Source organism: Raphanus sativus, chromosome 1 (genome assembly GCF_000801105.2).
Source record: "Raphanus sativus cultivar WK10039 chromosome 1, ASM80110v3, whole genome shotgun sequence".
Taxonomy (NCBI): Eukaryota; Viridiplantae; Streptophyta; class Magnoliopsida; order Brassicales; family Brassicaceae; genus Raphanus; species Raphanus sativus.
Window position 1 is genome coordinate 7,334,566 of NC_079511.1, and position 24,246 is coordinate 7,358,811.

Below are 24,246 nucleotides of genomic sequence, written 5' to 3' on the forward strand. Positions count from 1 at the left end.
TATGCTTTTCAACATAATTTAAAGTGAAACTATATGATACATCATGCTCTTATTTTTCCTCGCAGTGGCAGGCTATTACCTGTAGCTTGTTTTTTTACCAATTCAACTCCTAGTTAAAATATTTTTTTAACAAAAAAGATAAAGAGTATTGACATTTTTGTGTCGATATTAAACATAAATTATTATGTTAAGATTGTTAAAAAAAAAAAATTATGTTAAGAGAGAGTTTGTGTGCGACTTGTATACTTTTAACTTCCCCTATATTTTCTCATACAAGCAACCAGTTTTGTTTTCTCTCTCTCACAACTTCCCCGGAACCACTTTTTTTTTTTCTGTTTTTTTGTTTGCTTTCCAAAATTGTAAGGCAGAGAGAAAGTGATCGGAGAATGGCGACGGATCATATAACCCGCACGGCAGACCAATACAATGTCGAGCTTTTACCTAGCGACGACGACGCGCCGCCGCCGCTCTCGTCGTCGTGGCGTCTCAGCCTCGACACTTTCCGACTTCCTTCTTCCACCGGCCGTCACGACGGTCGTACTCGCTTTTCTCGCTACTTCCGTACTCCCAGTGAGTTCTTTTGTTCTTCATTGTTTTTTGTCCCTCGTGATCTACGCTTAATCGTGTTTCATGTGGATCATCATCGAACATGAGTTTCTTAGGAGCCCGTTTCTTAATCGCGTGCATGAAACAGAATAAGTAATTAAGAAAATGTGTAGTTGTTTGGATTAATATAAAAAGGTATCACAATCATTTGTTTGAGGAGTTAATTGTTTCTTATGTTAAACCTTGTTCAGAAAATATATATATTGATTGATTCAAGTAAAATAAAATTCAGTCTTTTCCAGGTAAAACTATAATTAATTTTTTTTTTCTGATAAAAAAACCTTAATTCTATTGATTGATTCAAGGGAATATAAGTCTTTATTCTTTTGTTGATAAAAAGTTATCAACTCTTTATGGAATCTCAAGCCTCTCTTTAGGAGTTTGTATATGCCATGCCAGATTCTTTGTTGTTTTTTACGTGGATGATGTGAATCAGATTCTCGATAGAGGTTTAACGCATTGTAGAAGGGCTTAGAAACCGTTAAACCCCATTATTATTATTGAGGATTATATATCTTGAAAAAAGGGGTTTAAGCTTAACCATCATTCTCTGTTTTCTCCAATGTAGGGAAGGAACGTAAAGTCTCTGAATACTACAAGAAGCAAGAGAGGCTTCTCGAGGGCTTCAACGAGATGGAGACTATCCACGAAACCGGTTTTGCATCTGGAGCTCCAACTGATGTCAGGCTCTATAAACCCTTTTTCTTTACTCTTTCAGTTTTTTAGTCCTTTTCATCCATCTTTTTCTTTTTGTTGGTTTCAACAGGACGAACTGAAGAAGCTTGCAAAGAGTGAGAGACTGGCTGTTCACATCTCCAACGCTACGAATCTGGTGCTTTTTGTGGCGAAAGTTTATGCCTCTATGGAGAGTAGATCCATGGCTGTGATTGCTTCAACTCTGGACTCTCTCTTGGATCTCCTGTCTGGTTTCATCCTCTGGTTTACAGCTAATGCCATGAGAAAACCAAACCATTTTCATTATCCTATTGGCAAACGACGGATGCAACCTGTGGTATCATGCTCTCTGTCTATTAACTCTTTCTTTGGTTTCTTTCGTGTTCTAATTCACCATAGCTAGTGTAATAACGCTTGATACACTATTAACAGGGCATCATTGTGTTTGCTTCCGTGATGGCAACTCTTGGACTACAAGTTTTGCTAGAGTCAGGAAGGCAACTAGTCTCCAAGGTACATCACAATCTTTTTCCCATAACTGCTTATATATATCGGTTATTTGATGTTTATATAACAAATTATCTTTCTTCTTTATTTTATTTTATTTTATTCTTTTTGTTGCAGAGTGGTATTCATATGAATAGCACAGAGGAGAAATGGATGATAGGGATCATGGTCTCTGTCACTATAGTGAAGTTTCTACTGATGCTCTACTGCAGAGGATTCCAGAACGAAATCGTTAGGGCCTACGCTCAGGATCACCTCTTTGATGTTGTTACCAATTCAATCGGCTTAGCAACAGCTGTCTTGGCAGTCAAATTCTACTGGTGGATTGATCCCTCCGGTGCTATACTTGTAAGTAAAACTCTGTTTTACTTTGTAATGTGAAAATGATCTAGAAATGTCTTGTGGGATTACAAAAAAAAAGTTTCTTGATTTCCTTGGTTGCAGATAGCTTTGTACACCATAGGAACTTGGGCAAGAACCGTACTAGAGAACGTCCACTCGCTGATCGGACGCTCAGCCCCTCCAGACTTCTTGGCGAAGCTGACGTTCTTGATATGGAACCATCACGAACAAATCAAGCATATCGACACAGTAAGGGCCTACACTTTCGGTTCGCACTACTTTGTGGAGGTGGACATTGTTTTGCCAGAGGACATGAGACTGCAAGAGGCTCACAACATCGGAGAAACTCTTCAGGAGAAGCTCGAGCAACTTGCTGAGGTGGAACGCGCTTTTGTTCACATAGACTTTGAGTTCACTCATCGTCCTGAACACAAGTATAGTTAGATAATATGTATAAGTAATCTTCTAGTGATTGCTCTTTAGTTTTAGGTTCTCTCTTCACGTCGTTTTGTCTTGGATGGAAACCGAACGAATGTGGATTCTGGTTCTCTAAATATGCGAGTGAAACGTATGTGGTTTAACCATCAAACGCTGTGCCGTCTTTATTAATAAGGAGTGCACTGTCTGGCGTTTAGAGTTTGAACAAAAACCATACAGTTTGTCGTTTAGTAAGGTGAACTGCGTGCTGTTTGTAAATCAATGCCGTTTTTCTGTTTGCAGCTAATTGACTTTCTTTACTCATTTTGGTCATAATTAAATAATTTAAGCAGTAAACTCAAAATAAAGATAAGTAAAATAAAATAAAATAATGAAAGTTTAAATTAAAACCACTCAAAAGAGGAAAGAAAAGAGCTTGGCTATCTATCTTCCAACAAAACTTCCGTGCTTCATCGCTCTTCTCAACCAAACATTCTCTCTAAGCTCAGAATCTTCGCCATGAAAACGTAAAGAAACACAAAGACCCAGCTCTCAAACAAAAAAAAAAAACAGCAGCCATGTCTTTTCTTCTCTCTAATCTATCTCCTTCGATACTTCTCCAAACCGGAAAATCCACAAACCTTAGTAGACCCATCTTCACTCCATCTCTATCGCCATCGTCTTCAAAAGGCTACGTGTTTGATGGGGATAATAATCTCTCTACACTCTCTCTTTCTTCCGTCCAGTCTCCTCCTCTTCAAGACGCCCAGGTTAAGACAAAACCCACTCCGCAAGACAAACATAACAACAACGACAGAGATGAGTTCTACATCAACCTCGGTCTCGCTGTCCGTACGCTTCGTGAAGATATGCCTTTGATCTTCGCTAGAGATCTAAACTACGACATCTACAGGTGAATTTCCTCAACTGGGTCGTTTTGATTTTAAAAAAGAACGAATCTTTGGACGGAGTCTACAATAAAGATCTTACCTTTGAAACTCCTCTCTTTGTGAATTTGCAAATTTAGATTCTTTATATGTTTTTACAGGGATGATGTAACGTTTATGGATCCGATGAACACATTCAGTGGGATTGAGAACTACAAGTTGATCTTCTGGGCACTCAGGTTTCACGGGAAGATATTGTTCAGAGACATCTCTCTTGAGATCTTCAGGGTATGGCAACCATCAGAGAACATGATTCTCATCAGGTGGACTCTCAAAGGTGTGCCTAGAGTTCCATGGGAGGCTAAAGGAGAGTTTCAAGGCACTTCTCGGTATAAACTCGACCGTAATGGCAAAATCTATGAGCATAAAGTCGATAACTTGGCCTTCAATTTCCCTCATCAGCTCAAACCCGCAGCTTCGGTTTTGGATTTGGTGACTGCTGCTTCCCCTGCGAGTAGTCCGAATCCGACCTTCTTTTCCAGTCCTGTCGACTCTTGTTCATCTTCATGGATCGAGTTTTATCAAGCGGTGAGGCGGACAGTGGACAAGACAGAGGATATGCTTGTGACAGACAGTTTAATCACATGCTCATAGTGGAAGTAGAGTTGTTGCTATACACATACTCAGGGACACACCCTTCTCAGGTGTATATAGGTGTTACATTTAAAGGTTATAATATATGTGTGAGTAGATCTGGTTGGCTTTAAGCTTTTGAGGAAACATAAAAGTGTAATGTGGTTCCAAAAGCTTTTATACAACTTTGTCAATACATTGGAGTTTTGTCTTTGTGATCATTTGAAATATTAGAAGCACAATGCAAAAACAACACACACCTAATCAAGAATAGCCTGAGTTTTGTTTTAATATCTGGCTAGAGCCCATGTAGACGTATCTCCCTGCAATTTCGGAGTAAGCATGAATAAGATTCAGTTCCAGTAAAGGAAACGAATAGAAAACAAGTTTCGAGCAATATGAACATACCTTTTAGATTTGGTTTAGAGAGGAAGCTTGTCCAAGGGTTTCAAGACTGCGACGTTACTTCGTTCTGGTTTCATGTACTTGTCATAAGTGACCCTCAGTTTTCCTGTCTTCGCAGCTTTATGGAACCTTAGGATCATGTCAGAACAATCCCTGTGATAAAACAATGGTATAAAAAGGAGCTTAACCATTGTATTCGGTCAAGTGATCTGTACAATGTTGATAATAAAGAGACATTTACTTACTTCATTTGGGAGACATTGTAGTGGGTATGGCAGTTTAGGAGCGCGGTCCAGACTGGAGTCATATGTAAAGTGCAGCGGGCTACATAGATGGCTGATGCGCAGAGCAACGAAGGCTTGAACTTCAAGGCTTCATACTCAACCAAACACAGCTCTATTAGGTAGAAGGCGAGTTGTTGAAGCTGACAAAATTGTAGTATCAAATGCCTGCTTAGTCGTACATATTTGTTTTTACAGATTATATGGCTTATCAGATGCAAGTTCCGCGCATACCTTCTTGTTTGATTGAGCAGCTTTTAGGAACCTCAACATGAAAACGTAAGGGGTCGCTTCATTCAAACGAAACTTTAACTCTTTGAGCATAGTCCTCTCCTAAAAAAAAGAAGAAGATTAATAATGCAAACCACCAATAATTGTCAAAATGGCTAGAGAAGTGGAATCATAAACAGAGTTTATATATACCATTCCCAGGATTTGTTCTCTTGTGTATGTTTCTGCGGAGATGCTAATCAAGTCTTTGATCTGCACACGGACAATAGAAATATATTCTAGAATTTAAGTTTGAAGCCATATGGAGTTGAGGTGAGGATTTGGCTTTCAGGACTAGTGTCACTTACCCTAGGATGCCAATAGTCCTCGTATTTAGATGCTAGTAAGAGCGCAGTAAGACCAATCAATTGCATCTCATTTTTGTGTACTGGAACTTGGGAGAGGTAACGATCCAATAAATTCATTGTGAGGTAGAGAGTCTCATGCATCAAATCAAATTTGGAATGAACCTGCAAACAAATTGGCAATAGCGAGATGTAGGATTCAGAAACTGAGTAGCGAAAATATAAAGTTGAAATGAAAAGATAAGAACTGAACTCACTTCGATAAGCCAGTTTATCAAAATTCCACGCGTAATTGGACTAACTTTTGTCTGAGTTGACAGGTAGTATCCCAAAGATGGATTTAACGCCTGCAAGAGCAGCATTTCAAGTCAAAACTACTGGAAAGCTTATTCAATATTGAGCATAAGAAAAAATTGAGTATAATGGAAAGAAAGGTTGTATGAATGTGGAACAAGTTGATTACCTCAGCAGTCCAATAGAACTGATAAATGTCATCCACATATTCTGCAACTTCTAGCTGATTGGATTCATCATCAATGTTGGGAAGTTTTTCTTGCTGTGCAGTCTCGTCATTTTTCTTATGGAATTACAAGTAAAGTTATTACCAATGTTGGAAAGAAGAAAAAAAAGGTCACAAACACAATTGCTAGTAGACTTTGGTGTGTACCTTCGATCCAGATACTAGTAGAGATGTGAAAGACTTTCTACGTTTTGATTTTGGTATCGCTGTAACATCCAACACTTTCGTAGCTGAGTCTGTTTTTACATTAGATGAACTCTCTCCTTGAGTATCTTCTTTAAGACCTTCTGTTTCAACCTGTCCCGGAATTGACAGTGCCGATGCAGCTTCATCAGGAGAAGGGACTGAAAGAATAGATTGTGATTTACTTCTACCGACCAGGGGCTTCTTAAGAGGACTACGGTTTTGCAGCGAGGTCTTCACGGTTGTCTGGATCTTTAGCGGGAGAGACAGCGTATTAGATATCTACAAAATTAAAAATCTCAATAAGACTGTGACGATTGGCAGGTAAAATTATCAGAATAACAGAGCAAAGCAAAAAAGTATTGAGCTAGCAGTTCAATGATGGTAGACAGGGCATAATATTGTTGAGAAAGCTTAAATATACAGTTGGCTTTTTATGAAAAGGAACCACTTGCATACAAAGAAAGGAAGTAAGGTATATTACCTTGATAGATTTCTTTGCGATACGAACGTTATTCTTACTACTCAGGTTAGTGCGGTCCCTGACCATGCAAATAAAATGAACTTAGCAGCGTATATCTCAGGCTGTTTTTTTAAAATATGTTTTGGTTCTCAAAGATGAGAAGCAACAGCTTCATGTCTTAAGTGATGATACAATAAACAAGCATATTTACTTACGATGGTATAGAGCCGATACTTGTACGACTTTTCAAGGTAAAGCTTCTGGCACTGCTTAGCTGCGGGAGGGCTTTTTTGCTGACTTTACTAGCTAAAACAATGCAACTCGCTCATGTCAGATACTGAACCAATCACGTTACAGTTTTAACATAAACATTTCCATTACATATCGGAAGTTTAGAAAAGAAATCCATGTTACCTGGAACCTGACCCAGTTTTTTCGAATCTAAGCTTGAGACAGTGTCCTGCACGAAATAGGAGGTAATCAAAATCAAGGCAGGGAGTAGAGTCATATCAAAATTAAGTAGGATATCCTATATGCTTAGCATCACAAATTGTTATATAACCAGCTAACTGTAAGAAAATAGCAGTATCAAAGTATATTGATAACAACCTTCTTTGTGTTCTTGTCTGTGAGGCTTGTTCTGTTTGAAGCTGGTAATTTTCTGCAAGAACAAACAAACCAAGAAAGATGCAGAATTATTTTATGCCGATACAATAGAAAACATCTGGCAAGAGGACAACTAATTGACAAAAGGGCTTCAAAACCATAATGCAGAGAAGCTACTGATCCAAATATAGAGATTTAACGCTCCTGTATGTATAATGTATATGATGTTTATAGCAGCAGCTATCGATTACTACATACCTTTGCGGATTTGCACATTTTACACCCTTCCATTTCCTGCATTGTTGCATGTTCAATATAATGACTTTAGATCAGAAGAAAGATATGCTTCCCAAACAATCAGTTTGATTAAGCAGACAATGGGAAATTGTCAAAATCTGATCCACGAGAAAGCACGAAAAGAAACCCTTAAAGTTAAGCAAACTTACAAGGTACTGCTGCCAGAAAGCGCTGGCCTTAAAGTGTTCCCACCAACATTACTCAAATCAGCCAATGCTTTTCTTGTAACCTTAGTATATTTCTCTGGAAAAGAGACACAGTTTCTGAGTTTAACTTAAAAAAAACACATCCTAGAAATGTAATTACAACTCTCCGCTAAAAGCTTACCAGAATTTTCATTACTGCTTTTATTCTGGCTCCTGATTCTTGAAGTTCCCTTCTAATTCAATAACAACAAAAATGCACTTACATGTTAAATAATTGCATAAAATTCTACACTCCATTGAACTCAGAAAGAAAAGGGAAAGGGAGAAACCTTCATACTGTTTATGTTAGAAGTTGCTCCACTGCTGATTGTCACTGATTTCCTCCTAAACAATGTAAAAGCAGGAGATTAATTTCCTAACCTTTGTAATATCTAATCTTCAATGTTCTAAGACAAATATGCATCAGTAAGAGAGACATAATTGTTCTTTTTTTTAAACAAACCTTAAAGGAATACGAGTCTTGTTGTGTGCAACACCTCTGCACAAACAGAAATAGTATTATTTACTCAGATTGAAGAAAAAAAACAACAAATACTACCACAAGAGATGAACTTACACTTTAAAATCTGGATCAGTCTTCTGATTATCGGAATACACTTTGAAACTCCTAGTCCATGCTGTTTCCACAAGTACATATACATATATTTTAAAGAACTGAACCATTTGTTGTAACGCTGAGTATAATTTCACCGGCACTTACCTCGATTTCCAAGGTCATCATCTTTACCTAGTCGTGGTGCCTACAAACAAACAAAATCATAAGTAACTGAAAGTAACAACTCGAAATCTACCGCATACAATCGAATTCTTTCAAATTGAATATTTGAAAGAGGCTAAAACCTTAGCCCTTACTATCAAATATTTCAAACCCTAATCGCGATTAGGAAAAGAAACAACAACGATGGTTATCTCAACTATAATCGTATGAAAACAGGAACAGCCCCTCGATCTCAAACTCATCTCCGAAGAACGTAATAGCAACCCTAAATCTTGGCGAAAATTATGCATTTTTTCAAGAAAAAAGTTACCTTGGCGAACGCCATTGTCCTTCAATCTCCAGATCTTCCGCTTATTCCTTCTTCCCGGAGACTCAACGAGAGAGAGAGACAGTGAGTGACGCCCGCTCCTTCGAATTTTGAAATATAGCTTTATGAAATTTACGATCGTGCCCCTGAATTATGGGCTATCTGATTACTCATTATCCGACTCGAAAAAGGTGTGTAATCCATAACCATAACTTTCAGACCTTATAACTTTTACCTGCGGCCCAGTAAGGCCCATCAATTTATTGTTCAAATAAACACACCGGTTTACAAACAAAATTCAATTTGATTCGGTTCAAAATTTTATTAACGGTTTATGTTATGTTTATTTCGCTCCTAAACTTTTCACCAACTCTTCACTCCCTACCTAAACCCTAGCTTTATCCTCTCTCTGTTCACATTTCACTGGTCTCTTCTCACCCTCGCCAGCACAGACGCCTCTGCTGTAGAGCTTCGATGTCGTCACCCTTCGAGGATGGATTCTCAGCGGAGAAACTCTTCGCGCAGGGATACTCCTACACCTACGACGACGTGATATTCCTCCCTCACTACATCGACTTCTCCACCGACGCCGTCTCCCTCTCCACGCGCCTCAGCAAGCGCGTCCCGCTCTCCATCCCCTGCGTCGCTTCCCCCATGGACACCGTCTCCGAGTCCCACATGGCCGCCGCTATGGCCGCCCTCGGAGGAATCGGAATCGTCCACTATAACTGCGACGTCGCCGCTCAGGCTTCCGCCATCCGCCGCGCCAAATCCCTCCGCGTTCCGATTGCCTCCGACGCCGTTTTCAAGTGCCCTGACCATATGATTGGCTCGGTCGATGACTTCGGTCCTTCTTCCTTCGTTTTTGTCTCTCAGACAGGTAAAAAAGTTATCTACTTTTTTTTATTATAGTATATATGCCGAAAAGGTTACGCAATGATTTATACTTTAGTCTTAGTGGTACTACTGTTTTTGTTTGCTTCTTTTTTTCAACAGTTTTGTAATAATGATTTAAAGCTGTAAATAATGTCTGTGAAAGTTCTGAGTGGACTTGTTTGTTGATTGAATGGGCAGGGGACATTGACACCGAGTTTGTTGGGTTAATGTCTCATTGTGATTGTCTTAGTGGTACTAGTGTGTTTGTTTCAATGATTAAGAATAAGTGGTTAGGCCTCTTATAGAAAGATTAATGTTAAGTAAGGCGCCTAGACCTTATTTTTTTAACGCCTAGACCGATCATTTTGAACAAATAATATTCAGACCCGATTTGCCGATTAGGAGGGTGCGTTGACACCTTCTAAACCGATTTAGAACACTGGTTTGTTTTTTAGTGTGAAGTAGGGTCTAGTGAATAATACTGAATGGATTTTTTGTTGTTGATTGAATCGGCAGGGACATTGACTCCGAGTTTGTTGGGCTATGTCTCGAAATCGGAGTGGTCTTCTATGAAAGATGAACAAAAGGAGATGAAGATATACGACTACATGCGTAGCTGTGAGAGCAGAGATTACTATGTTCCGTGGGATGTCGATCTCGACAAGATCGAAGCGGTTTTGGAAGATAAGCAGAAAGGGTTTGTGGTTCTGGAGAAGGATGGTGAGACTGTGAACGTAGTGACAAAAGACGATGTGGAGAGGGTGAAAGGATACCCTAAGATAGGATCAGGAACCGTTGGTCCTGATAATAAGTGGATGGTGGGTGCAGCCATAGGGACGAGGGAGTCGGATAAGGAGAGGTTGGAGCATTTGGTGAAAGCTGGGGCTAATGTTGTGGTGTTGGATAGTTCGCAAGGGAACTCTATTTACCAGATTGAGATGATTAAATATGTGAAGAATATGTATCCGGAGTTGGATGTGGTCGGTGGGAACGTGGTGACGATGTACCAGGCAGAGAACTTGATCAAATCTGGAGTTGATGGGCTGAGAGTTGGTATGGGCTCTGGGTCTATATGCACTACTCAAGAGGTTTGTGCTGTTGGACGCGGACAGGTAAATTTGAAAAAGCTTTCGTTTTTTTTTACTCATTCAGTTCTAAAGTTGGTTCTGTGAGCTAATGTGATTGCTACTATCTTAGGCTACTGCTGTGTACAAAGTCTCAACGCTTGCTGCTCAGCACGGTGTACCTGTTATCGCGGATGGTGGTATCTCAAACTCAGGTCACATTGTGAAGGCTCTAGTCCTTGGAGCATCAACTGTGATGATGGGAAGTTTCTTAGCTGGAAGCACTGAAGCTCCTGGAGCTTACGAATACCGAGTAATTGCACACAACTTCCTTCTTTGAATATTGATTCCAACCAGCTTCCAATGCTATATTTCCTCAAAGATTGTGCTTTTTCTTGGACTGTTTTGTATTAATTCCAGAACGGTAGGAGGGTGAAAAAGTACCGAGGCATGGGTTCATTAGAAGCGATGACTAAAGGAAGCGACCAAAGATACTTAGGGGACACCGCGAAGCTCAAGATTGCACAAGGAGTGGTGGGAGCAGTGGCGGATAAAGGCTCGGTGTTGAAGTTCATACCTTACACAATGCATGCCGTTAAGCAAGGTTTCCAAGATCTTGGTGCTTCCTCTTTGCAATCCGCTCACGAGCTATTGAGAGAAAAAGTCCTTAGACTAGAGGTACCGCTGATATTTCTAGGAAAACTCTCTTGAGCTTTTGCAGAGTTTCACCATTATTGATGTTACTGTTTTTTTTTTATGGTTGTGAATAGGCTCGTACAGGTGCAGCACAGATTGAAGGAGGAGTCCACGGACTGGTTTCTTACGAAAAGAAATCATTTTAGTTTTTCATGAATTTACTATCTTATGTCACGCTGCACTAGCAGTGTCTGTTTACTACAAGGAAGCACTTGTCCCACTTAATATTTGGTGTAATCTTATTGTCGGGTATCGTCATGTTCGGGGTTTCAGTTTTGTATTAAACACAAAAATAAGAAAGCTGCTTGATGGTTCAAACGTTTTTGTATTACGGCTCTGTTTTTTTCGTAATTCATACAAAGAAAGCTGTCTGCTTTTCAATTTTTTGTTTGGACTTAAACAGCGTGGACGTCACGAGGCTCCTGTCTTTCATTTTTTTGTTTCGACTTAAACGCCAAAAACGTCTAGCATATCACGTCACAACTTGCAAGCTGGAGTTAGCTTTTTTTCTTAAATACCGGATATTTTAGTGTATTTAAAATTTATACAAACCTAACATTTCTGATAAGAGGACTAGTGGGAGTAGAATTTTTGCAGATTTATATATATAGCTGAGAATTGCAATCATTATAATCCAATAACCAACCCCTTCAAAAGAAAAGAAAAAGCACAAAACCACAAACAATATCAAATGGCTGGTCCTTCAGAACCATTGTTGTTGTCTCATCATATCGACTCCGATGATTCCAACGTCGACCACAAAACCAGACCAGAAGCTTTAACTTTCGACAACATTGTCGAACAAAGTCTATCAGATTTTGGGTTCTGGCAACTCTTCCAGGTATTCCTCGTTGGACTCTCTTACTTCTTCGATGCTCAGCAGGTATTCATCACCGTTTACACAGACGCATACCCCACGTGGCACTGTGTTAACCACACAATCTGCGATCACTCCACTTCCGACATCTGCAAGCTCCCAAGATCAGCCTGGGAATGGGACGGTGGCTCCACGGACAAAACCGTCATTTCAGATTTTGGACTCGAGTGCTCGAGCTCATTACTCAGAGGTATGCCTACCTCTGCTTTCTACATCGGTGGAGTCGTTGGTGGATTCGCTCTAGCTTTAGTCCCAGATGGTTTCTTGGGCCGCAAGAAACTAATTTTTCTCTCAACCTTTGCGACGTCAGTCACTGCAATCTCTGTTATCTTCTCAACCAACGTATGGATTTATACAGCCCTAAAGTTTGTCAACGGGTTCTCGAAATCACAGACATTTTCATATGCGATGGTTCTAATCAGTGAGCGACTCTCCACAAAATGGAGACCGAGAGCTACCATGATTCCGTTTACCCTTTTCGTTTTAGGGTTTATGTCCTTGTCTGGAATCGCTTACCTTGCTCAACACTCTTCATGGAGATTTCTCTATCTATACACAGCCGTTCCCGCATTAATCTACTGTATCTTCCTCCACCTTTTCGCACTAGAATCACCTCGGTGGCTTCACATCCAAGGAAACGACGAAGAAGCCATTAAAGTTCTCAAAAGCATGTCATCGAGGGATAACAAACCCTACTTGGAATCATTAGTTTCTCATCAGTTACCTCTGGAGCAAGAAAGCGTTGAAGAACAGCCAAGGTACTCAATTAAGGACTTCTTCTTCCAAAAGTGGGCTTTTCGGAGGATTGTAGTTGTTATGATCATAATGTTTGGATTGGGAATGTCATACTACGGTGTTCCTTTAGCAGCTAGAGACATAGACGTCAACCTCTACTTGAGTGAAACCCTAAACGCAGTGGTGGAGTTGCCTTCTTTTGTTATCACTCCGATTTTATTGGAGAGGTTCAACAGAAGAAGCTCTGTTCTAGTGAATACATTACTTGGTGGAGCTTCGGGAGTGTTTTGTTTCGTTTCCAGCGTTCTGGGAAAATCAGGGCTGGCGTTTGCGTTTGAGCTAGCGACATTTTTCTGTGCAAGGATCGGATTTAACCTAATGGCGGTTTATATGGTTGAAATGTTTCCTACTTGTGTGAGAAATTCCGCATTGATGATGTTTAGACAGGCTCTTGTTGTCGGAGGAGCTTGCTGTCCGCTCATTGCTTCCATTGGAAGAGATCTACCATCAGTATCCTTCGCCGTTTTCGGAGTTGCCATGTCTGGTTTCGGATTGTTCGTTTTGATTCTACCTGAGACAAAAGGTTCTAGTCTCTGCGATACGATGGAAGAACAAGAAAACAGAGATCAAACCATAAAGACTAGCCATTGTTGATGAGTGTAAGAGTTTGTTTAGCTTATAAAATCTCTATCTTGATATGTTTTCAAATAAACCTGGTGCATGTGTTGATGAAAGACTAAAAAACGTGAGCTAAGTATTGTTGTCAGGCCTGATGTGTAAACCTAAAAGGTATTTGAATTCGTCCACAGAGCTATCATGATAGTTAGAGGTGGTCATGGAGCGGATATCTGGAGTTTTAAGGATATCTGTGATCCGATTCCGTTCCAATATTTGATTTTTCGACTCGATCTGATCCATAATTTTTCGAATATCCGGTGTTTCGGATATCCGCGAATATCCGATTTTTTGCCGGATATTCGATTCGATTCGTAAAAAATAATAAAAAATTAAAAAAAAAACAAATAAAAATGAAAGAAAAGGAAGAAAATCTTAAATAAAATAATAATGTTTCATTACAATTTTTTAAAAAAATTACATACTTTCAAAATTTTTAATAACTAAATGATTAATTTAGTGAATAAAACATTATAAAACTTATATAGAGATATAAAAGTATATATATTATATAATTTTATAAACATGTATACATATAACGGATCGGATCGGATATCCGTTTCTAAAAATATTAGTATTTGTGATTTGTTTCGTCTTTGACTGATATTGAATTTTAGTATTTGCTTCGATTCGTTAAGTTACGGATATTCGAATTTTTTCAATCGAAACGAATAACGGATCGAATCAAAATTTACAGATATTTTGCCAGTGTCTATGTCACAGGAAATGAACTGTCAAATTGGAGTAGAAAACCTACAATAATCTGTCAAATTGGTAAAGTATAGTATCTACACCTACAATAATGTCAAATTGGTAAAGTATAATATTTGAATCAATCTTGCATGAAAACATGTAAATGGAAGTTTTACTATCCTATGTAACGCTGCACTAGCAAAAGGTTCTAGTCATGTTTACTACAAGGAAGGACTTGTCTCGCTTAATATTTGGTGTAATCTTATTATCGGGTATCCTCATGTTCGTGGTTTCAGTTTTGTATTAAACACAAAAATAAGAAAGCTGTTTGATGGTTCAAACATTTTTGTGTTACGGCTCTGTTTTTCTTCTTAATTCATACTAGAGAAGCTGTCCGCTTTTCAATTTTTTGTTTCGACTTAAACAGCGTGGAAGTCAGACGTCACGAGGCTCCTGCTTTTTCAATTTTTGTTTCGACGTAAACGCCAAAAAAGTTGCGGGCTACGTTCTAGCATAGCACGTCACAATTTGCAAGCTGTAATTAGTGTATGGAATCAATCATTGATCTTAGACCATGATTATCCCTGATTCTCAAAATAGGTATCTTATTTATTTTTTAATAATATTAGTAGTTAATGTGAAAATAAGAAACTTATATGAGATACACGAATTTTTAGGTCTTCCAATGCAAGTCTCTTATTTTGGGGTTCTTAAAAAAATTTAAATAAAAATAAAATTTATTTATTATATAAAACATTATAAAAGATAATATTTAAAACATAGATTAAAAAAAACACAATAACAAATTTGATGTGTTTAACCAAGCGCTGATGAACACTATATCATATGTATGCGTCCATGTTCTTCGTTCTTTACGCTCTGAAGGAGTGTCACCAACGTTTGGATGCTCTTGGCTTCCCTGAGTGACAAACACAGTATTTTTTCCTAACTCAAACATAGTATCTTGTTGACTATTGAGAAGGTCAATAAGAGACGTGTTATAATCCATAACGAAGAGAAAGAAGAGATGTGTTTAAAATATGATAACGAAGAGAAGAATGAGAAGACATAAGAGATGAACAGAGATGAGTAGAGATGAGCAATGTTTGAAAGATGATAAAGAAGAGAAGGAGGACCCGTGTTTAATAAAAGGAAGTGAAGAGCAACCATAAAGACAAGACAGATATCTAAAACATTCATCACAACCATACAGACTTGACATTTATCTAAAACATTCCTCACAACATCTACATCGATTCATATCCATTTATTACCAAGCTTCAACCACAATCTTTCTCTAACCAGAACATTAATTCCCTAAATTCAACAATTTATTATATTCAACCAGCTTTATTTATTATCGAGGACAAAGGAAGAGATGCAATAAAAGCTTTGAGAATTTTTGTTACCTTCTTAGGGTCATTGCTTTGTCTCAGGGATAGAGGACAAAGGAAGATGAGTGATCATCTCCTGATAGGCGCATTCGTCTCTCTCCCTAAGTTGGATTACTCCATCCAAAACCAACACTTTCCCATATGTCACAGACTAAATAAACCAAAGGGAACAACTCATAATTGAAAAAATTATACATATAAAACAGAGCAAATGTCATTGCTTTGTTGTTGTTGGTGTTACCTGGAAAACAATAACATCTTGGTAATCTGACTTCTCTTGAAACAAAACTTTATCAACCTTTGTGCCTCTCTTGCAATCCCAAAAAAAGAAAAACATCAGTTTTTTTTAATCAAAAAGGAGATACCTTTATGATAAAACAAGAACGAGAAACTGACCTGGCCACATGGGACTCATCTCAGAAAACTACTCGAAATCACAGAGGAGAAACAAGCAGGCTCCTTTGTCTGCTCTCCGTTAGCAGCCGGAGCCGAGTGATCCGTCTCCATGGAAGCGACGGCGGCGGTGGAGTTATCATCCTCTTCTTCTCTCGGTCGCTTCAAATCGGTGACAGAGACTTCTTTGGTTCGGAGTAGAGAAGGAGAGGAACCACGAGACGATTTGCTTGACTTCGTCGACGAGATGAAACTGATCTTTTCTCCCCTCGTTTTCTCCTTCCAAATGCGCTACAGTACGACGCGTGGCAAACAACATCCGTGTTTTGTGTCGCTTAATTAAGATACGTCTTAAGTGATAATTGCCATTTTTTATTTTCTTTAATTGCTCATTTATTCTGATACCCAATATAACATACGGCGATAATCATGGTCTGGGCACTGCGCAAGTACCTGCTAATTTTGGATTCTTTTCGTGTATCGTTATGTTCTTGGTTTCAGTTTTGTACTAAGCACAAAAATAAGAAAGCTGGTTGATTGGCACTGCTCTCTTTTTCTTCTTAATTCATACAAATCTGTCTGATGGCTCTCATACATTTTAAAACGGACAAAGCGGAAGTCAGAGTCACGAGGCTTCTGTTTTTCAATTTTTGTTTCGACGTAAACGCCAAAATGGTTGCGGGCTACGTCTATCATATCACGTTACAACTTTCAAGCTGGAACTAGTTTATGGAATCAATCATTGATGTTGTTACATTAATTAACGTATGCCTGCCTAGTGTTTATATAATTCCAAAGTTTAAACTTTGTTTTAAACTGTATGGATTAAAGTATAACCAGCCAACGATACCAACTCTTCCACTTTTGGTCGCCACCATTCCACGTTGTTTGATAGATAGTTCCCAGGAAACTATGCATCATAGTCATTTAACGCATACATAAACTTTAAAATCAATGTTTAAACATGTGTCGTCAGACGGATATATATGGGATGGATTATGGATATATATATGGGATCATGCTTTGAACTTCATTTGACTAGTAACCGGAAAGAGGATCATCCGTGAGCTACATTTTTTTTTTGGAAACTAGTCTGAATTTTTACATAAGTTTAAAATACACCAAGTTAATTAAAAAAATATGTATTGAAGTTTTATTTATTTGCCATGTTTCAAAATAAAAGTTTCACGTGATGAAAAAGCAAAATAGTAGTAAATTTAAGTGATTTCTTTTCTAAATATACAAACTAGCATAGAAAAGAATTAAACTTTGAAAATTGCAAAAGTTAACAGTGCAGTCTGAAAGAAAGCAAATGAAGAACTATATAGCAAGATGTGTTCGTGACAAAAAAAAAGCAAGATGTGTAATCTAATGGTCTTATGCACGTTTCCCAATGAACTTCCCACTTCCTGGGGCCGTGATTATTGCAGTATATTGATAGGATTTTAAAGGCGTGGCTCCCACGTGTTTGCCACGTGTTTTTAAAAAATCGTTTGCAAAAGTCACGAGATAAAAGTCGATTTTAAGCAGTTTTTTGTACTGTTTGTGAACCCCACTAACATGTGAAGCCCGCAATTGGTTTCTTTTTTTTAATCAGATAAAAAAAAAATTAAGAAACTCAAAACAAATTTCACCGATAACCATGCTCTAAGTCCCAACCCCCTCCTAGATGAATAAGGACAGATGAGAAAAGTCAGATTCACATGTATGCTGCTGAATCATATGGGAAATTGCATCCCTAAGAATGCTGCCCAGAAAAAAAGAAAAGAAAAGAATGTTACTACATTGTATGAGTTGTTGAAGCTTTACCCATTTTGGAGCAAGAATTAATTTGTGTGCTGGAAGATCATGTTGGATAAATCTTAAAACTGGTGAGGAAAATGTGGTTAAATGGAAATAAAAAGTCTTTTTAGAAGAGACGAATAAAAAGGTATCACAGGTAAGTTTCTTTAGAAGTGACGAATAAAAAGGTATCACAGGTTCTACTTTGCTGACGGCTAATTTAGCGGGTACACTACAAGAATCCAAATTATAGACCAAGTTGTAGAACCACATTAGGTTGGTTATAAAATATTTTGTAACCAAAGAAAATATAATCAACTAGCATGTTCATTCCCAAAGTGATGAGGACCAAAATGGAATTAAGGCAATTGTACAGGTACTGTAGACTATGTTTTGCTGACCAAAACAGTGTAATTTAAAAGTGCTAGTAGTTACTACTACATCTTGTCTTGTCCTATCTTGTCTTTAGAAAGATACTCCTTTCTCACGTTCACTGCATGTTCATTTTTGATAATAAAATTTAAATAAAATTTGTAACAAAATAATAAGATCTGCAACACCTTGAGTTAGTTGGTAAAATTACCTTTTCAAATACTTGACATAAACTTTGTTTGTGCATATATGATCTTAATAAGGGAACTACGTTTTCAAATATAACACAGAATATCACATATGAGGAATGATAATTTTTTTTAACTAAGGAATGATATCTTTTGGGGGTGAATTAATGATTGTTTCCCTTTCATCTGAGATAATTATGTTCCTCTGCTGACATGTTTCACTCATCCAGTGGCAGAAAATATTCAATATATATCTACAAATATTAGTTATAAGTATATATTTATTTCTATATTTATGTCCCGATCTATAAGTATGAACGCACTAAAAGAGAAACAATAAATTTTTTATTTTTTTTTTTGAAAAAAGAGAAACAACACACTAGTACAAACTTAATTAATTTCATACTATTGACTTCATAAACCTGACCTTTTCACGAGCACGTTTTAAATACACTAACTAATATCAAACCGAAACACGGCATGATTAAGGGAGAAAGTGTTAGTCGGACTTGTATTTTATAAAGTCGTCAGTTAAAGCTAAATGTTTTGAATAAAATAAATTTTGAATGTAATATCAAACCAATACAAATAATTTTTACTAAAATATATTACTAATAATTCATAATCAATAACAACAAAAATTAAGAATTATAGTTAACGAAAATTCAACTCTCATTAGTCCCTTACAAATCTGAGATTTGTTTTTAATGAACCCACAGATTTATATATAGCTGATAAGAGAGCATTTATCATCCATCCAATAGCCAACTCCCTTCAACAGAAAAGAAAAATCTCCAAAGCTCAAACAATATCAATGGCTGATCAGTCAGAACCATTGTTGTTGTCTGCCGATGATCCCTACGTCGACCACCAAACCAGACCAGAAGCTTTAACTTTCGACAACATTGTCGAACAGAGTCTATCAGATTTCGGGTCCTGGCAACTCTTCCAGGTACTCCTCGTTGGACTCGCTTTGTTCTTCGATGCTCAGCAGATATTTATCACTGTCTACACAGACGCATACCCCACGTGGCACTGTCTTAACCACACAATCTGCGATCATGCCACTTCCGACATCTGCAAGCTCCCAAGATCAGCCTGGGACTGGGACGGTGGCTCCATGGGCAGATCCGTCATTTCAGAATTCGGACTCGAATGCTCGAGTTCTTTACTCAGAGGAATGCCTAGCTCTGCTTTCTACATCGGTGCCATTGTTGGAGGGTTCTTTCTAGCGTTAATCCCAGATGATTCTTTGGGCCGCAAGAAACTAGTTCTGCTCTCAACCTTTGCAATGTCAGTCACTTCAATCTCTGTTATATTCTCAACCAACGTATGGATTTACACAACCCTAAAGTTTGTCATCGGATTCACGAGATCACAGACTTGGTCATACGCGCTGGTTCTCATCAGCGAGCGAGTCTCCACCAGATGGAGACCGAGAGCTACCATGATTCCATTTACCCTTTTCGTTTTAGGGTTTATGTCATTGTCTGGAATCGCTTACCTTGCTCAACACTCTTCATGGAGATATCTCTATCTATACACAGCCGTTCCCGCAACATTCTATTGTATCTTCCTCTACATCTTCGCACTCGAATCACCTAGGTGGCTTCACTTGCAAGGAAACGACGAAGAAGCCATTCATGTTCTCAAAGGCCTTTCATCCAAGACCAAAGCCTACTTGGAATCACTAGTTTCTAAGTTACCCCTGGAGCAAGAAACATCTAAAGAACTTCCAAGGTACTCTATTAAGGACTTCTTCTTCCGAAAGTGGGCTCTTCGGAGGATTGTGGTTGTAATGATCATATTGTTTGGTTTGGGAATATCATACTACGGAGTTCCATTAGCAGCTAGAGACATAGACGTCAACATCTACTTGAGCGAAACCCTAAACGCAGTGGTGGAGTTGCCTACTTTCATTATCACTCCGTTCATATTGGAGAGGTTCAGCAGAAGAAGCTCTGTTCTAGTGAATACCTTACTAGGTGGAGCCTCAGGAGTTCTCTGTTTCATTCTCAGCGTTCTAGGAAAAACAGGAATCGCGTTTGCGTTTGAGCTAGCAACATTTTTCTGTGCAAGGACCGGATTCAACCTAATGGCGGTTTATATGGTTGAAATGTTTCCGACTTGTGTAAGAAGTTCCGCAACAATGATGTTTAGACAGGCTCTTGTTGTCGGAGGAGCTTGCTGTCCGCTGATTGCTTCCATTGGAAGAGATCTACCATCAGTTTCCTTCGCCATTTTCGGAGTTGCCATGTCTGGTTTTGGATTGTTCGTTTTGATTCTACCTGAGACAAAAGGTTCTAGTCTCTGCGATACAATGGAAGAACAAGAAAAGAGAGATCAAGACATAAACACTAGCAACTGTTGTGGAGTGTAAGAGTTTGTTTAGCTTATAAATTCTCTATCTTGATATGTATTCAAATAAATGTGGTGCCTGTGTTTATGCAAAAGACTCATAAAAGTGAGTTGAAGTTGTAGTATTGTTGTGTAAAACTAAAGAATATTTTGCTATTCATCTCCAAAGATATCAAATGAGTGTCTATGTCTTTGAACTACTAATACAGAAGCATTTACATCCATATTTGATGAAGCCAGGAAATCTCCGACATTTCCTAGTTCCGGACACTCTTCCCAATCGTTCATTCCTGACGTCATTAGGCAATCTCCTCTGTTTTTTCCCACCACAAACAGTGAATACATCTCTCCTATCTCTCTCAGAATCGTCAGTGTTTGCTCTCCGTTGCTTACTCGCTTCTCTATGAATCCAACTTGCCCCGTCGTTACATATCTGCCAATACAAACCAAAACCAGTCCAGTCAATTAAAAAAAATGCAACTACCCAGAACCATAGTTTATATAGAAACATATTACATTGTGAAAACAGGATCAGTGCCTGATCTGAGATTTATGAGGGCAAATAAACATTTTTAGGTTAATTGTAACATAAAATATCTTATATTTTTTTTAGCCATGCAACAAATATATAAATTTTCTTTTAAATTTGGATGCCAAGCCTAATGTTTTATCTGACTCTCCAAAATTTGGCATGAACCAGAAACATAAGAAGTAGTAACTAGTAAAAAGTATAAATTTGTAAAGTACCTGTTATAGTATTCTTCTAAGAAAGTTCGATCAGTTTCGCCGTTTGTCTGATCGTTACCAACAATCTCCATTAAAACATCGTTGTTTTCTCTGGTCACCGCGTCTCCGACAAGATTCCCTGTCTCTGAGCCATCTGCTACAAACTGTATGATAGTGAGGTGAATCTGAGCGTTATTAATAAGCCACTGGCACAAGGACAGAGCCTCGCGATCATCAGGACCACCAAAGAACAACGCAGCAACGTGTTGTACTGACTCAAACCCGTGAAGCTGGCGAAACCCTGTTATGTTTCTATCCACAAAGATACCGATCGAACACTGTGCTTGCTTTAGCACCTTCCGGTTCATATCCCGAAAAGCTTCCCCGTCGTTTGTCGTTTTCCCATCGATCCTCTGGTGTTTATGGAACGGAAGAAAGACGATGGAGACGCGAAGATCTTCACTCCCGTTACATATCTCTTCGTGCATGTTCTCCATCAGCGCCACTAGTTTCACTTGCCTGATCATGACCTTTCTATCTCTAGTGAATGAATCAATCGAGTCATTGATCTCTAGTCCTTCGTTGGTCCCGAACTCATCGTCTCCGCCGATGGAGTTCAATCCATCTTCGTCTAGTTCGTGGTACAACAGCTCTGTTTTTCGTTTCTTGGAGAGAGGTATGAGGTGCATGAGATAAGGCGTGAACGGCGAGGAAGAAACTCCATTTAGAGCGGAGACTAGAGAGATCAGTCCGCGAGCTTGACGCACACCGTAGACGCAACTCAGCACACGTAGCTCCTCATTGGTATCGTGGAACTCAAGCGATGTTTTTTGGTGTGAGAAACCCTTTTCTTGTGATTTAAGTAATAAAGAAGATATCACTCCGCTTAACAAAGTGGTGATCACCAGTGTCGCAATGAACGTATCATGAATTATCGGAGTAAACCATTTCTACAAAGAGAGAAAAAAAATAATCAGATAACAAAGACAAGATTATTAACTGAGTAATAACTAAAATGTAACGCAAATCTTATAAATAGCACTTTTTTTTGTCACAAAAAAATAACATTCATAAAGAAAAATTTCTAAACTAATAATTATTAATTAATAAAAACACTGAAGTACCTCACATCCTAAATTATAATTCTAATTCTAATTCTAATTCTAATCCCATCCCCTAAATAATAAACCTAACTATAATCAATAAACTCAAACTCAAAGAAAAAAATCCAAAAAAAAATGTTCTCTAACTTTTAATAAATATTATTTTGACAATTTTTCTTTTTGTGTCCTGTTTTAAAGCAAAAAAATTGATTTTATGATATAAAAGAGTAGTTCTGAAAAATTTAATACCTTGTAAGTCAAGTTTGAGTCGAGGAGAACCAGACCGATATGACCTTTCACTGAAAGAATGGTAGACAAGAAAAGCCAATACTTCTTTGGGATCTTAAGGAATAAACATGCGCATAAAACTCCTAGAAGCTTCGCTACCATGCTTAGAGCCACTGTCATAACTAGGGCTAGGTAATGACGTTTGGTTAGAGAGTGAACGCTGAATCTAAACCCGATGTAACCAAAGTAAACGGGAAGAACAAACTCGTGAATCGGGTAACTCAGCCGGTTGATCAACGTTCTGTAAGTTTTACCTTCTCTTGGAAACGTTAATCCGATCAAAAACACGAAACCAGTTGAGTTTATGTTGCTGGATTCAATGGTTAACGCGATTATTAGAATAAGGATGAAGAAAGCAAGCGTTTCAGCTTTGGAGAGGTACTTCTCTTTAGGGTTTCTTTTGGGGAGCCATGAAGCTAAGAATCTATTGATTAAGATTATAACGAGCGTGGCAAATGTGTAGGCAAATATGTCTCCTGTCATTTTCCCGGAGATGTAAGCAATGACCATAGTGTAGATGAATATGTTGGTTATTTCGATGAACAATCCGCATGATATTGCCAGCCTTCCGACCTCAGATGTGTGGAGTTTCCAATCAATGATCGAGCGGATGACGACAGGAGATGCCGTGTTCGATAAGGTAACTAGGAAGGCTACGTACAAGGTTATGAAGTCCCCTTTGATGTGTAGGAAACGGACGAGGAACCAGAGGAAAGGGATCCATATGATGGCACAAGAGACTAAGGAGCCTAAGGTTATGACAATGGAGTTCTTCAAGTTTCGTTTCATAAAGTCAAGATCAAGTTCGAGACCGATCAAGAACATGAAACATGTTCGTAAAAGAAATGAGAAAAAGATGTAGTAGCTTGCTGAGTCTTTTTGGAGGAAGAAATCGTGGACTTTTTGGATTATTGTGAGCAAACTTAATACAATCCCAGCCTGGATAAAACAATCAAAACGTTAGTATCATAATGTTTGGAGTCAATAAAATACAAAAGGAGAAGAAAACAACTTACGAGAATCTGAGCAACGGGACCAGCTTGGCCACAGGGTTTAAGGAAGAGATAGAAGAACTGAGAGAAGACGAGAATGCAAGCCATTTGAATAAACATTGTATTGAGTGGATTAAACAATGCATCTCCTTCTGGTAGACAGAACAACATTTTTGGATCCATTTTCTTGATTCGATTATGAGCATTCTCCAAAGATTAGTGCAACAAAAAACTAAAAAGATTGTGAAAGAAACTTAGATTTATTGTAAAGCGAAGAATATATATTTTTTAGAAAATATTTTCAATGTTTTATTTATTTTTCTTTAATTTTGGTTGGCGTTTAAGGGGTTTGCACTTACTGGTTTACGTGATTATCCTTCGATTACTCCATGCCTCTAACTTTTTC

General features: G+C 38.3%; 7 protein-coding genes and 1 long non-coding RNA gene across 11 annotated transcripts; 5 read left to right on the top strand and 3 right to left on the bottom strand.

The window, feature by feature from the left end:
- Positions 1 to 217: 217 nt before the first annotated feature.
- LOC108811974 (metal tolerance protein 10) lies at positions 218 to 2,719 on the top strand. Its single transcript, XM_018584133.2, has 6 exons — positions 218 to 570; positions 1,175 to 1,287; positions 1,373 to 1,618; positions 1,714 to 1,794; positions 1,906 to 2,136; positions 2,233 to 2,719. Exons 1-6 carry the CDS (start codon positions 387 to 389, stop codon positions 2,572 to 2,574), a joined length of 1,197 nt encoding a protein of 398 aa, XP_018439635.1. The 5' UTR covers positions 218 to 386; the 3' UTR covers positions 2,575 to 2,719.
- A 261-nt stretch (positions 2,720 to 2,980) lies between these two features.
- LOC108805995 (uncharacterized) lies at positions 2,981 to 4,320 on the top strand. Its single transcript, XM_018578008.2, has 2 exons — positions 2,981 to 3,460; positions 3,596 to 4,320. Exons 1-2 carry the CDS (start codon positions 3,126 to 3,128, stop codon positions 4,086 to 4,088), a joined length of 828 nt encoding a protein of 275 aa, XP_018433510.1. The 5' UTR covers positions 2,981 to 3,125; the 3' UTR covers positions 4,089 to 4,320.
- On the bottom strand, positions 4,230 to 8,954 carry LOC108805966 (putative cyclin-B3-1). 4 transcript variants are annotated; one of them, XM_018577977.2, is made up of 21 exons: positions 8,632 to 8,954; positions 8,304 to 8,343; positions 8,160 to 8,220; positions 8,046 to 8,081; positions 7,873 to 7,927; positions 7,725 to 7,773; positions 7,547 to 7,640; positions 7,359 to 7,394; positions 7,104 to 7,155; positions 6,909 to 6,954; positions 6,710 to 6,800; positions 6,516 to 6,573; positions 5,996 to 6,313; positions 5,792 to 5,905; positions 5,586 to 5,675; positions 5,332 to 5,493; positions 5,177 to 5,236; positions 4,988 to 5,086; positions 4,718 to 4,896; positions 4,476 to 4,625; positions 4,230 to 4,390 (listed from the first exon to the last, which is right to left on the bottom strand). In XM_018577977.2, the coding sequence occupies exons 1-20, from the start codon at positions 8,644 to 8,646 to the stop codon at positions 4,490 to 4,492; spliced, it is 1,791 nt and encodes a 596-aa protein (XP_018433479.1). In that variant the 5' UTR covers positions 8,647 to 8,954; the 3' UTR covers positions 4,230 to 4,390; positions 4,476 to 4,489. The 4 variants fall into 4 exon arrangements, with proteins under 4 accessions (XP_018433479.1, XP_056864247.1, XP_056864245.1 ...); XM_057008267.1 differs by having other exon boundaries at positions 5,996 to 6,277; positions 7,725 to 7,776; XM_057008265.1 differs by having other exon boundaries at positions 5,996 to 6,283; positions 7,725 to 7,776.
- Positions 8,955 to 8,989: 35 nt separating this feature from the next.
- LOC108805984 (inosine-5'-monophosphate dehydrogenase 2) lies at positions 8,990 to 11,647 on the top strand. Its single transcript, XM_018577997.2, has 5 exons — positions 8,990 to 9,508; positions 10,021 to 10,616; positions 10,702 to 10,881; positions 10,989 to 11,246; positions 11,339 to 11,647. Exons 1-5 carry the CDS (start codon positions 9,103 to 9,105, stop codon positions 11,408 to 11,410), a joined length of 1,512 nt encoding a protein of 503 aa, XP_018433499.1. The 5' UTR covers positions 8,990 to 9,102; the 3' UTR covers positions 11,411 to 11,647.
- A 211-nt stretch (positions 11,648 to 11,858) lies between these two features.
- Positions 11,859 to 13,680, top strand: LOC108829283 (organic cation/carnitine transporter 6). Its single transcript, XM_018602974.2, has one exon. It carries the CDS (start codon positions 11,956 to 11,958, stop codon positions 13,528 to 13,530), a length of 1,575 nt encoding a protein of 524 aa, XP_018458476.1. The 5' UTR covers positions 11,859 to 11,955; the 3' UTR covers positions 13,531 to 13,680.
- Positions 13,681 to 14,969: 1,289 nt separating this feature from the next.
- LOC108860356 (uncharacterized) lies at positions 14,970 to 16,522 on the bottom strand. Its single transcript, XR_008944896.1, has 4 exons — positions 16,035 to 16,522; positions 15,880 to 15,948; positions 15,654 to 15,789; positions 14,970 to 15,163 (listed from the first exon to the last, which is right to left on the bottom strand). It is a non-coding gene; the product is annotated as an uncharacterized LOC108860356 (long non-coding RNA).
- A 2,591-nt stretch (positions 16,523 to 19,113) lies between these two features.
- LOC108842138 (organic cation/carnitine transporter 6) lies at positions 19,114 to 20,901 on the top strand. Its single transcript, XM_018614960.2, has one exon. It carries the CDS (start codon positions 19,188 to 19,190, stop codon positions 20,751 to 20,753), a length of 1,566 nt encoding a protein of 521 aa, XP_018470462.1. The 5' UTR covers positions 19,114 to 19,187; the 3' UTR covers positions 20,754 to 20,901.
- LOC108842127 (cation/H(+) antiporter 1-like) lies at positions 20,776 to 24,023 on the bottom strand. The gene is made up of 4 exons (XM_018614952.2): positions 23,865 to 24,023; positions 22,810 to 23,787; positions 21,479 to 22,407; positions 20,776 to 21,164 (listed from the first exon to the last, which is right to left on the bottom strand). Exons 1-4 carry the CDS (start codon positions 24,021 to 24,023, stop codon positions 20,885 to 20,887), a joined length of 2,346 nt encoding a protein of 781 aa, XP_018470454.1. The 3' UTR covers positions 20,776 to 20,884.
- Positions 24,024 to 24,246: the final 223 nt, after the last annotated feature.